Genomic DNA, 12,617 nt, shown 5'->3' with positions numbered 1-12,617 from the left:
CCGGGAGCCACCTCACGCAGAAGCGCAGCCCCGTTTGTGCCGCCGTGCTGGGGCGCAGCCAGTGGAACACCCCAAGGAGCACCGCTCGCCAGCCCTCACTGTTAATTAACACCGGTCACTGAAGCGCCCAGGCCGCGATATGGCCGCACCCGTGCCCGCTAGCGCGCGAGCCCGCTTTGCCGACAGCCTGCTCACCTGTTGGCTAACAAAAGGTGAGCTGCAGATTAGCAATAATTAATGTCTCTGACTTCCAGCACTGGCACAGGTTGCCCGGAGAGGCGGTGGAGGCCCCATCCCCAGAAACATCCCAGGCCAGGCTGGACGGGGCTCTGAGCACCCTGGGCTGGTTAAAGCTGTCCCTGGCACTGCAGGGGCTGGGCTGGGGGAGCTCTGAAGGGCCCTTCCAGCCCAAAGCAGTCTGTGATTCTGTGACAGCAGCAGCTGAAGTGAAAAGGCTTGCCTCATCCTATAGTTTCCGTAAGTCAACATCGGATGCCAGTGATCACACATCCCTTACTGAGTTACCCCTCAGGACCCTTCTTCTTCATTTGACAGCTCTTGTAATAGGAGGAAATGCAAAAAAAAAAACCCAAAACCCAAACCCTGCTTGGCTCCCTGGCAGAGGTCTCCAGCCACATGTTCCCCTTGTGTAACTCCACCGGTTCTCCTGGGGTGGGAGAGGATGAGGAAGGGGTTAACGTGTTGCAGCAAGGAGCTGGTGATGATTTGGGATCCAGATTTACAGAAATGAATTGCTGCAGCTCATTTAAGTACCTGAATTGCTGAAGTGGAGCTTTTGGTGGAGACACACGGACTCTTAGATGCTCACCAGAGATTACATGTGCTACCCAAACCCCAGTGGGTCCCGAGGAGTCCTGGCTTTATTTCCGTCTCCTCCAGGCTCGCAGGTCCTCTGCATGCAGTCTGCGTTGGCTGGCTGTGGGAAGTGATGCCGATTCCCCGTGTGACCCACATGACACATCATCTCCTGATTCCCTTTCTGTGCAATAAGGGCTCCTTTTCCTGGCTCAGCAGACTGCAGCCCGCTATAAGAACCAGTGACTCATCTTGGAGGGCTCATGTTTGGTGAAAGAAAAGTAGAGCCAAAACTTTGGCTCGCACCCAAGGAAAACACTGTTGTCAGCTTGCAGTGCATATGCCATATGTTAAGCAAACACCTCTCTGTCATATTAGAAATGGAGGGATTTTACGAATCCAGTTTATAAATCTTCCCTGTTTGCCTTTGCCTTAATTTGGACAAGGACAAACAGTGCAGCTGGCTTTGCTTTTGTTTGCAGTCAGGTTTCCCCCACAATATCTTGGTTGACATTAAGCTGGGCCAAGTCTGGCAATAATGACATCCTCTTGTAGCTTACTCATAGCTGCTAGACAGCCACCCACTTGGGTTGCAACTTAAAGAGGTCTTACTTAATGGGCGTGCAAGAGAGAGGTGCCCTACTGCCTGAAAAGGGTTTATTTCCCATTGGCAAGGAAGGCTGGATTCTACTAAACAGAAGCCTCTGTAACATCAATAAAGGGAAGAGAAAAGATTTGAAACTCTTGATATGCCAATGAGGAAACAAAAGTGGGTTTAAAAGCAAGTGAGTCTCTGCCAGCTTTCTATTTGCATTTATACTGAGGATGCAAGGTGTCCAACATTGCGGTGGTGGCAAGAGCACCATAGAATCATAGAATCATTTAGGTTGGAAAAGAGCTTTAAGATCATCCAGTCCAACCATTAACCTAACACTACCAAGTCCACCACTAAACCAATTAAGGGTACCACGGCAGACTCTGCGCGTACATGGCTGTTAAATGTCACAAACCAAGCAGCAAGAGCGGGCAGCAAAAACAGAGGTCCATAAAGGACGCAGAGTTTGCTCAGGCCCAGAACCCAGACCTCCTTACACCCGACACTGTGCCCTTTCTGTCACGTGGTTGGAGGTCAGTTTTATTTCCTTTGCACAGTTGTAGGAGAGTACAAACCCTGTTGCACACTCAAGCCAGTGCTTTCTAAAATAGTGCTGATTGCATCCATTCTGTAGTCTACCCTGATAATAAAGGATGATAGTTTTTTACTTACACTGTTGTTTCTCCTCCTTAGATTCTGCATGTACGTCTGCTCAGTCCCTGCTTAAGTGAAACCTTGTGAAATCATCCTCTGAAAATATGTGTAATGGGGTGTTTAGGAAAAGTGGTGGTGAGGAATACTTTGTTCCAAAATTAGAAAACAGGAGACCTGGCATTGTGAACTGTAGACTCTCCAGTCTCCTTGCCTGGATTTTCCATTCAGATGAACACAGTCAAGAAGAACAAAAGCTTTGTTTTTTTTCCACTGACACCTGTCTTTTTACTCCAAGACGGTGTTCCAGCTTTCCGTTCTCCCTTTGGGAAGCAGAGAAGCTTTGCCAACAGGCGCCGCAATACCAGCAATCTCCATGCCAGTATGGAGAGGAACAAGATTTCCACCATAATTTTTGTTCTTTTAAGTATCCTCCAAGAAATGGCTTCCTTCCTGGAGCCCTGAAGTTGTTAGTTAATTCATGGGGCATGGGGATAGGTCTGTGAACTTTGATGAAGTTACACAGGGGACCTGTGATAAAAGAATTGGATAGCCATGGACTATCCAGACCTAGGGGAAACACAGGGACCAGGCTAGACAGTGTCTAGCAATTGCTTCTTGCAATGTGAACAGTGGCATGTGATCCCTTTGTTTCTCAAAGACAACCTCATGGGATATCAGGTCCTGGACGGACCCCAAGTCAACAATCATTTAGCGGTACTCTTCCCCTTGCTGCTTCGGGTGTCCTTTTTCGCTCATTAAAGTCATTTATCGTCTCTTGTTTATTCCTGGAGTTGAGTGTTACGGTCAGAAATGTCTGTTGTACCCATCTTGGATAACAGAGCCATAGAATTGCACCTCATCACTCCTGCAGTAAGCTCTCCTTTTATGGCTTATGCAGAACAAATCTGTTAGAAAGCCAGCCAGTTTTGTGATGGAGCAACTGGAGGTGGGCCAAGCTTCTCTCCCCTCCCCTCCCCTCCCCTCCCCTCCCCTCCCCTCCCCTCTCCTCTCCTCTCCTCTCCTCTCCTCTCCTCTCCTCTCCTCTCCTCTCCTCTCCTCTCCTCTCCTCTCCTCTCCTCTCCTCTCCTCTCCTCTCCTCTCCTCTCCTCTCCTCTCCTCTCCCCTCCCCTCCCCTCCCCTCCCCTCCCCTCCCCTCCCCTCCCCTCCCCTCCCTACATTTCTGCAGCTAGCTTGCTGTGATGGAAGCTCAACAACATACAAACACCAACATTTTTGTTTTCCTAGACCGAAACAGGCTGTGATGAAGCACTGAGGCAAGAGAAGGCAGAGGTTTTCCTCAATAGTGAGTCTCCTGTTGAACAGGAACCAGTGTTTAAGACAGCAGATACAGCAGCAGCAGGTCCACCCATGCACTGAGCAGCACTGCAAACAATAAGGTAGGAGGTGACTATCACACATCAGCTGTGTATTCTGTTGAGAAGTTTTGATTATGTTAAAGGCTTGCACTTGATGGCGTTTCCCTAGGACAATAAAGCTTTTGTCCGATTGTCATGGTTTAGCCCCAGCCAGCAACTCAGTACCATGCAGCCGCTCGCTTACTCCCCCTGACCCGGTGGGATGGGGGAGAGAATCGGAGGAGTAAGAGTGAGAAACACTCCTGGGTTGAGATAAGAACAGTTTAATAGTTGAAATAAAGTAAAATAGTAATGATCATAACAACAATATTATAATAATAATAATAATAATAATAATAATAATAATAATAATATCCAAAGCAAGTGATGCACAATGCCATTGCTCACCACCCACCGACCGATACCCAGCCAGTCCCTGAGCAGCGATTGCCACTCCCCGGCCAACCCCCCCCCAGTTTCTATACTGAGCATGATGCCATATGGTATGGAATAGCCCTTGGGTCAGTTTGGATCAACTATTCTGGCTGTGCCCCCTCCCAGCTGCTTGTGCACCTGGCAGAGCATGGGAAGCTGAAAAGTCCTTGACTGACATAAGCAGTACTTAGCAACAACTAAACCATCAGAGTGTTATCAACATTCTTCTCATACTAAATCCAAACCACAGCACTATGCCAGCTACTAGGAAGAAAACTAACTCTATTCCAGCCGAAACCAGGACACCGATTCACAGTTTGCCTCCAGGGTTGCCGTGTCACTGCATCACTGATTTCAGTCTTTGACATGTCATCCGTTGCTGTCCATGTTCATAAGCATTTGTGCCCAACTTCATTAATGATGTGTGCCACCATCTTCATTCAGATGGTATTTCACGTGTTTAAAGTAACAAATTGGCCTGAATAATTTCCTTTTTCATTTTGTAAGCAACTCCCAGCTGTTGCTTCTTTTAAGTCTGTGAGAATGATGCCTTTGCATTTAGCTTGTCATGCATGAAAAGTTTGACATCATTATTTGATGTTTTACTGAGTCACCCTCTTGAGCCCTTTACAGAATCGTGAATCGTGTCACCATTAGCTGTTTTCATAAAAGCATAAAACCTCCACGATCAACATATAGTGCAGCATGGCTCAGAGACAGACTGTAGGGTTTCTGTTACCAGTCCTGCTGTGTCCAAGCATATGCTCTAATGTCTCTTTGACTACGTCAAGGACAATCTCATTTTCTTGGATTTGAGTAGCATGCTAAAACCTGTCCACAAGCATGAAACACGCCTTTCTTTCCACGCATATCTGATATCTACCTAGATCTACCTTTCAGCTTTTTGAACCACTAGTAACAGTGGCAACCTGCCTTGAATGCTGAGACCTCCCATTCCAGAGACAATGGTTTGATGTTTTGACTGGAAAAGACCTGGCACTCTCTTCTGTGGTGGAAGCAGAAGGACAAAGCCCTGTTCAGAGTTCAGTTCACTGCCTGCATAAATGCAGCCACTCTTCTTACTGGCCAGAGACTTTTCCCTGGTGTCATTTGTCATGCCTTCTGGTTTGGAGGGGTCTTGCCATCAGGTACTGCGCAGCAACCATCTGGCCTTGGTTCTGCTATGATCATTCTTGCAGGAAAACATACAGACTGGTTGCTCTTCATAGTTCAGCTTGTGTCCACTGTTCATTAAATCTCTCATTTCCTCTTCTGCCTTTCAGCGGTATTTCCTCCATCAGGAACCTAATGACCCTCTGCAAGCTCTCATCCACCTACAATTACTGGACCTGTCTGAGGTTTGCCAAGTGGCTTAAATACTGTTTAGCATCTAGTGTCAGCTACTGCTTATGGCTGTCATATGGGTTTGCAACACACTCTCACCTGACTTATGCCCTCAAAATACTAGAAAAAAAAACCTACCCAGGTAAAGGATCAGACATGCATAACTGCAGCTGAGGTAGCTTAGTATCAGTTAAGTGTACTCACATTCTTGGCTGATGTAATTCAACATGCTTTCAATGGAGCTAACCAAGGATTTGCTTCAACCCTCAGCTGACTAAAAATGTCAGTTCAAAAGGCTTTTAAAGCAAAAAAAGAAATTGTGGTTTTGTGGTCACAACTAGACCTGGGAACATCATGTCTGTCTTGTGTTCTGATCCATGCTTCTCCCTATGTTCTCGGAACAGATCATTTCAACCCTCTATCTATGGCAGAATTTCTGCTGCTGTAAAATGGATGTAGCATCACTTCCCTATTGCACAGGGCATTTTGAGTGTTGACTGCCTTCATATTAGAGACCCATCTCTAACGATGCTAATAAAAGCACAGAATATTCTAGACAATAACATTTATAGAAGGATACAGTCAAGTCATCTTAGATATTTAGAAACAGAGATCCAAATGTTACTGTCCACTGGGTTAAATCAATAGTCACTAGGCCATTTCTGACATGCAGGCTGTGATGCAAGGACAACAAGAACTGCAGCCTAGGTTGGTCCCAGTGTCTGCCCAGCTCAACAGCATGTCTACAGCAGATACGAGCACCGTCTGGGACAGAGGAAGATGTTAGCGTCCTGCCATGGGTGCCGAGGAACAGCTGTCCTATATAGCATTTTCTCCTTCACATCCCCACTGGACAGAGGTTAGTTCATGTTGAGTTTTGTTTTAAGGAAGCAGCAGTTTAGTGGGCAGTATTTCTGGGAATCATATAAACACTTTTGCTGGGTAATCATTATCAGAAGGAAATGCCTTTATAAGGGCCCCTGTATAGGTTTCACATTGTTTAGAATTTTCTCTTGGAGACAAACCCCAAGGTCATCGTGGTCCTGCAGCCACCTCCTCCTTCCCCTGCAGAAAATAAGGTTCTTTGCTGGAGACAGGAGGAACTAACACTGGCCAAGGATGTGAAGCATTGGCCTGCAGGCTCAGTACACGGAGCTCGGTCCTGATCCCGCAGGCAACACTGGCATCACGGTTTGGCCACGTGTTGCCAGGGAGAATGGCAAAAAAATGGAAACCAAGAAGGAGTTGAGGAAAAACCCTTCACTTTCTCCACTCCTCCCCAAATCATATTTACTATGGTCCCCACAAAATTATACCTAAAATAGCTTTTGTCTGTTGCTATTTAGCCATTTAGGTCGGATCTACCAGCTGCATTAACTTGCCCCTATTGTACTATTGCAGTTGGAATGTTGCCATACTCCCCCCATGGGTTTTCTACAGATCTATATTTCAAAGTTATGGCTCTTGCAAAGCTCTGCTGTGTGAGTTCAGACAAGCTAAAAAAAATTAGTCATGTTTCCTCTAGTCCTGCTGCTTTACTAGGCTTCCTATTTGCAATCAAATTATTTTTAATTTTGACCGTGTTCCTATTGTTTGCCAGGAAGATAATCATCTTATCTCGCCGCCGGGATATTTCTCTGCTTTCTCATGTAGTTTCAGATGGATTAAATAAATACCCCTTACACAAAGCACACCAAGCTGGGCAAAAGGGCATTTCACCATTGCTGGCTGATCTGAAATTTAGAAAATGTCTCCTTTTTGGAAAAAATAAGATTGGAAGGACTCAGACATGCCATAATGGCAGCTGTGCTATTGTACGCAGTCAGTTAATTTTTATCCATCTCAAAGTAGCTTTATGGAAACAGATGGGTGAAGTTAGAAGTTGGTGAGTGACACTGGCTTGGCCTACCAGTGCCAAACAAGGGCCACAGATGACAGTTGACCAGGCTTTTGGTAAGGGAGAAGCCAAAAAATGAGTGGTCCTGTGGGACCCTTCTGCTCCTTCTTCCAAGGTGAAACTGTATTAGCTCCACGGGGGAGCTTAGCAGGGAACAGGGGATCCCCCACTGTGCCATCCGTCCGATGAGAAGGCTTTTCGCAGGACCATTCATGGATGCTTTTCTCCCCCTCTACGCGTCTGGAGATCGTATCGAAGGGACTTAAATGGGAGCAAGTCAGTTCACTGCATTTTGAGGTCTGATTTTGAGTCCTTTTCAAGGGAAGGATAAATGCCCAGCAAAGCTGAGCAACCAGGCTGCCGGCTGGCAGGGTGGATCAGGCACCTCTCAGACCTTTCCAGTTTCTCCAGTATCCCCTCTGTGGAGGAACTGGCTTGTTAACACGCAAACGACAGTCGCGCAATGGAAAGCTGTATGGATAAGTGACACCGCTCGAAACCAAACTGCACCGTTTCGTGTTTTGTAACCTTCACCCATATACACTTTCCTACTGCTGGATGCGGAGTGGTTTACCTCCAGTTTCCTAATTATCGAAGCGCCGCTGCTGTATTTTACCACAGATGAGGAAATGAGGACATATGGCTTTTGTGATAAGAGATTTATGTGAGCTGTCTGTGCAACAGTGCTGCAACTTTCTATACAAGTCCATTTATAAAACAAAACATGTGTAAACAGTCAAGTTTTGATTGTTTCAGTGATTTCTTCCCCCTCGTGACAGATGTAAAGGAAAAACTGTAGGTTTCCACTTGATGTGTGCAGATAAGTTTATGGCCAGTGGGAGAGATCCCAGTTGCGGTAAACTAGTCTCTACTCCCCTTGATTTCTGTCACCGAAAATCCCGCTCCACGTGGGTGGATGGGAAGAAATACAAAGAAACTCAGGCTTGATGGCTGCTCGTACATGATTCACTTTCAGCTGCAGGAGCACAAATACGCCTGAAGGGTTCTGGTAGGAGCTGCTTCGTCAAGAATACCGTGAGGAGTGCAGAATACCGATTGAAATTGTAGCTGCGATCCAGTGATTATAATGGGTGGCTTCCAAATCAGGAGAGGGATAGAGAAATAAGGTCATATTCTCAAGGAGCAAAATCCTACTGAAGTCAGTGGCAACAAAGAACAGGGCAGGCTGGATACACATACCTAAACCCATGTCTAGACCATGCTCTTTCATGCTCTTTCAGTCCTTCTCTTTTTGGGAAGGTGGGATGGAAACACAGGATGTCCCCTGTGATTTTTGGCTTTCTTGCAGTTTCAGCTGTGAATGCCACAAAGACAGTATTTCTTGTGCTATTTTCCACAATATTCAGGCACCAGATGAGCCCATAAATATTCTGGGATACTTCTGACCTCACCTGAGAAAGTCTAAACTGGGTCTGTTTGCAGACAGATAGTGTAACTCTCCAGGGCTTTCAGCTCCACACCTTTCACCAGCACGATAGAGTCACCTTGGAAATACTGTTTGGAGGACACACATTCCAAGCTCCAGGCATACATGAAAAATCATCACAGAGAAATGCTCTCCAACGACATTTGCTTAACAACCCACCCAGAAATTAGATCCTCTTCACTTTCACTTTGTCCTTTTTGGAGATGTTTTTCCCTCTGTTTGGGCAGAGAAGGCCAGTCATGGAACAAAGACAGTGTAGAAAGTTACACTCAGCCATGAAAGCACGTGCAACAACTACCAGGAAAAAAAATTCATTCACACAACTCAATCTCATTGTGGTCACACCCAGCTTGTTTGAAATACGAGTTAAAATCTGTGGCTTTTGGTTGATTGACCCTGCTGGCTGCTGCATGCTGCTACCTTCCTCCGAGTGTCACAGTTAGCCTTCAGCATTTGTTTCTCAAGATCTGAAAAATCTCTCCTGTCAGCTGCATCTGGCTAGGTGGATGGACACAAATGCTGCAGCAGAGAGGGCTGGGGGGCACCGCTTTGCTCTGACCCCTTCACAGAGCAACTTTCTACCCCTGCCAAAATGGGGCGTTGCAGTATTCCCAAGTGATCAGTGGGTGACAGTGCACAGAGAGTGCTCCTCTGCTCTTAGGTCTTCATGCTCTGAACCCTCTCCTCTAGAATGAGGCCCGTGCATTTTACCTTCAAGTGCAGGGCTCACCCTTTCCTTTTAAAATACGTTTGCTGCTGCTGCTGCCACCTACCTTTTACGCTGGAGTGGATGCTAGAAATATCCCATACACCCAGCCTGGGAAGCAGCCCAGGATTTCCTCCCCAGCCTGAGGGGCTATAAACCCAAGCTCTAACCCACAAAGTTAATCTGTTGTGTGGGCAGGAGGCGTTACCAGCTGTTTGTGAGAAACAGTGTTCTGCCATGGCAGAGGAAAGGTTTCAAAACCCATCGAGCCGGCGAGATCACTTGTCGCTCTTGCCTGGTTGTGTGGGCTTTCATACAGCAGATCTCGGCGTCTGCCCCACGGAGTGTATGGTCGTATCAGCCAGGGAGGCAACAGGAATCTGAACCTGATTCTCACCCTTCTCAACCACTCCATGAAGTGGTTCTTGTAAAATGGAAGCAGAGCTGGAGATGAAGTGCCATCCCCAAATGTCTGTCCCCAGCAAACCTCTGCATAGGTTCAGGCGTGTTCTGGGAACAGCACAAACCCCGCCGGACACGTGTGGTCTGTGGGTCCTGACCAGGTTTATCTATCAGGTAGTCCCCAAATCAGCAGTCAGAACACGTGGGAAATGGGGGAACATTTAAGCAAAATAAATGTGGCTTCTCTGCTAGTAGAATCACTAAGAGGGATACAGGACAGCTCTAGCCCTCTTTTTCCACATGCTTTTCCACAGCAAACAGCAGACCTGCGATCAATCCTGGGTGAGGAGCAGCTGCAGCTGACACAGGTTCTGCCAAGCCCAGGCGCTGCCATGCAGAGATTTTGGGATCACAGGCTTGTGTCTATGTGCTGGAATCCCACCCGAGTCCATTACCAGCTCCAGCCTTCTGCTGTGAAGCAGCACACATTTTCTTTTCTTTACACTGAGACGGCATCATTCCTTTACAGTTTGCAAACTAAGTATAGGAATGATTTCACCCACCATCGATACACAGCCATCTCGATGGGAGAGAAAGCCTGACAGACGTCTCACAGCATACAACAGCTTTATGCTGCAGTTCAGGACAGGAAGCAAGAAAGGATATTATATCAAACAGAAGGCATGGGAGAATTGCAGGTTAGATGGAGCATACTTAGTTGCAGAAGAATTGGGTCGGTGCTCTGGGACCTGTGATCACTTCCTGCAGGAACCCTAACATAGCCCGAAATAGTAGCAGTTAGGTAAAAGCCAAATATCTTCCCCTTTTTCTCCCCACAGCAAATAGTAATGCTTATGTCATTAAAGAAGAAGCATAAATAGAACAGTCTGGAGCTGTGATTCACTACGTTCTTGGTCTGTGGATGAACCATCAGCTTTTCTTATAGCTCACTGTTACCCACTTGTGCCATCAAACTTTTCATTGAAGATATTATCAGGATGATTTAGTCCTTCCTATCCACCCCAATGTGTATACCAGCCAACTAAGAAGAATGAGAGCACACATCTATATGTTTTACGTGCAGCATGGTTTTCATCTCACCAACTGGCACATACACCAGCACAGTGTGGGACGGCATGCTCCAAAGAACGTTTCGAATGGCAGTTTGGACACCGTTTTGGAAAAGAAGGGAGAGTTTGGCTGTATGGGTACAAGCTATGCCATGCCTGTTGTCCTCAGGGACAGAGAATAGCCCCACGTCTATTTTATTTGCCTGTATGGAGCCGCTACAACCACTCTCTGCAACACACTGGTTTTACCAGTGCCCTCCACTGTGCGCTGTCTGCCAGGTTTTCACTCCTCTCCAGAAACGGGGCGAAGGCTGCCAGCCGGCATTTGTAGGAGAACACACAAAACTATGCACAGAGCCACACAGCTCCGTCTGTTCTTCTGCCAGGCTTCATAAATGTTTTCAGGAGCAGCTCGAGGAGGCAGAATATGGGGGCAGACCCTTAGCACACCCATCAGCAGAGAGCTGTTGACATCAATGGAAAGAGGCTTTGCCCACATGATGATCCTTATATTGTTTGGGAACACGCTAGAAGTGGAATCCCCGTAGCGGGATTCCTGGTGCATCAAACACATTCAGAAAAGAGAAGCCACTTGGAAGGAGTTTTCAGCAGCAATTGGTGCTGGCCTAACAAATTCCCATTGAAACCCGGAGGTTTTAAAGGAACTGCTTGTCACTTAGTGCCTTGAACCTGAAGTCCTGGGGTCCTGCGCCTGGTTCCCAAGGTAAACACATGTGATTTATTTCAGAAAGGCATGTGCAGCACAAGAACTCATTACATACATCCCCGATGGGCAGGAGCCAAAAACATTTCAAATGTGCCAAGTTACCAGAATGTTATTAAAAGCTGTAAGAGTTAGAGGGAAGGTGCAGAGAAAGGCAACCTCCTTCCCAAAGCCAGGTGGCTTAGGATAGACTTAGGCCGCTTCCCAAATGGATGAGGCAAGCTGGAGTCAGAGGTTCCTTCCAGCAACAGCTCGGTCCCCCTGGATGTCTCTCCGTAAGCTGCACAAATATTCTGGGGAGGGGGAGGGAGAGAGAAAAGAGTGAAACCTATTCAATTACATCAAGATCACGACTGGCCCTAGTAAAATCATTTATGGAGTGAGGGAACCCGGAGCGGTTTCGGCTGGAGCCATCTGCTGTTATTTGGTATATACAGAATTGGTTTCTATGGATTTTATTAATAGGTCACGTGATTATATACGAGGATGTGAGATCTGAATCTCTCAGGAGGGGTCCCTGGTTGGGGTTTCTATTGCCTGTATAGGCAATGGCTCAAACTTTCTTGCAGCAAGTCCTTAAAAACTTGAGAGGAATGGGTCTGCATTTAGGATTCTGCTCATTTTTCTCCCCCCCCCCCCCCCCCCCAGTCTTGAACTGACTTTGTTCCTGTTCCTCTCCACAACACATTTACTAAATGGGGAAACAGGGAAATAATCAGAAAATATTCTTACCTACTTTTTCCACTGTCTACATGAATTTTCCCTCTTTCCCACCACCCTGACTGATATCTGCTACAAAACTCAGGGCCCGCTTCCATCCATGTCTCAGGCACAAGACTTGCCTTGGCCCTTTGTGAATTTTGCCTTCAAGCCATCGATGGCTCTCCCCGTACGGAGAACCAAGCCCAAGGGATTTGGACACGCCAAGGAGGCTTGGGACAGGGGGGGGAAATGGGAGCAGCCCAGAGGCTGCTCTACCTCCCGCGGGGAGCTGCCCAAGGAGCCCCGCGCCGCTCCGGAGAGCGAGCGGTGACAACGGCTCCACAGCCAAGAGCCTACACCCAGCCTTTGGCCTTAACTATGGCTCACTTTTGCTTCAATTTCCCCCAAAAAGAGGCAAAACCAAACCAAGTTATCAGAGAGCTAAGCCTGCACCCCATCTTCACATCCCG

General features: G+C 47.1%; 1 protein-coding gene across 1 annotated transcript in view; it reads left to right on the top strand.

Annotated features, from left to right (window-relative positions):
• Positions 1 to 1,804: 1,804 nt before the first annotated feature.
• Positions 1,805 to 12,617, top strand: part of LOC104038607 (mitogen-activated protein kinase kinase kinase 3) — a 94,346-nt gene continuing 83,533 nt past the window's right edge. Inside the window, exon 1 of the mRNA XM_075706545.1 lies at positions 1,805 to 1,937. Within this exon, the coding sequence (XP_075562660.1) occupies positions 1,805 to 1,937 (133 nt within the window). The remainder of the gene's footprint in view (positions 1,938 to 12,617) is intronic.

Source organism: Pelecanus crispus, chromosome 2, assembly GCF_030463565.1.
Source record: "Pelecanus crispus isolate bPelCri1 chromosome 2, bPelCri1.pri, whole genome shotgun sequence".
Classification (NCBI taxonomy): domain Eukaryota; kingdom Metazoa; phylum Chordata; class Aves; order Pelecaniformes; family Pelecanidae; genus Pelecanus; species Pelecanus crispus.
This window is presented reverse-complemented; position numbering and strand designations above follow the sequence as displayed.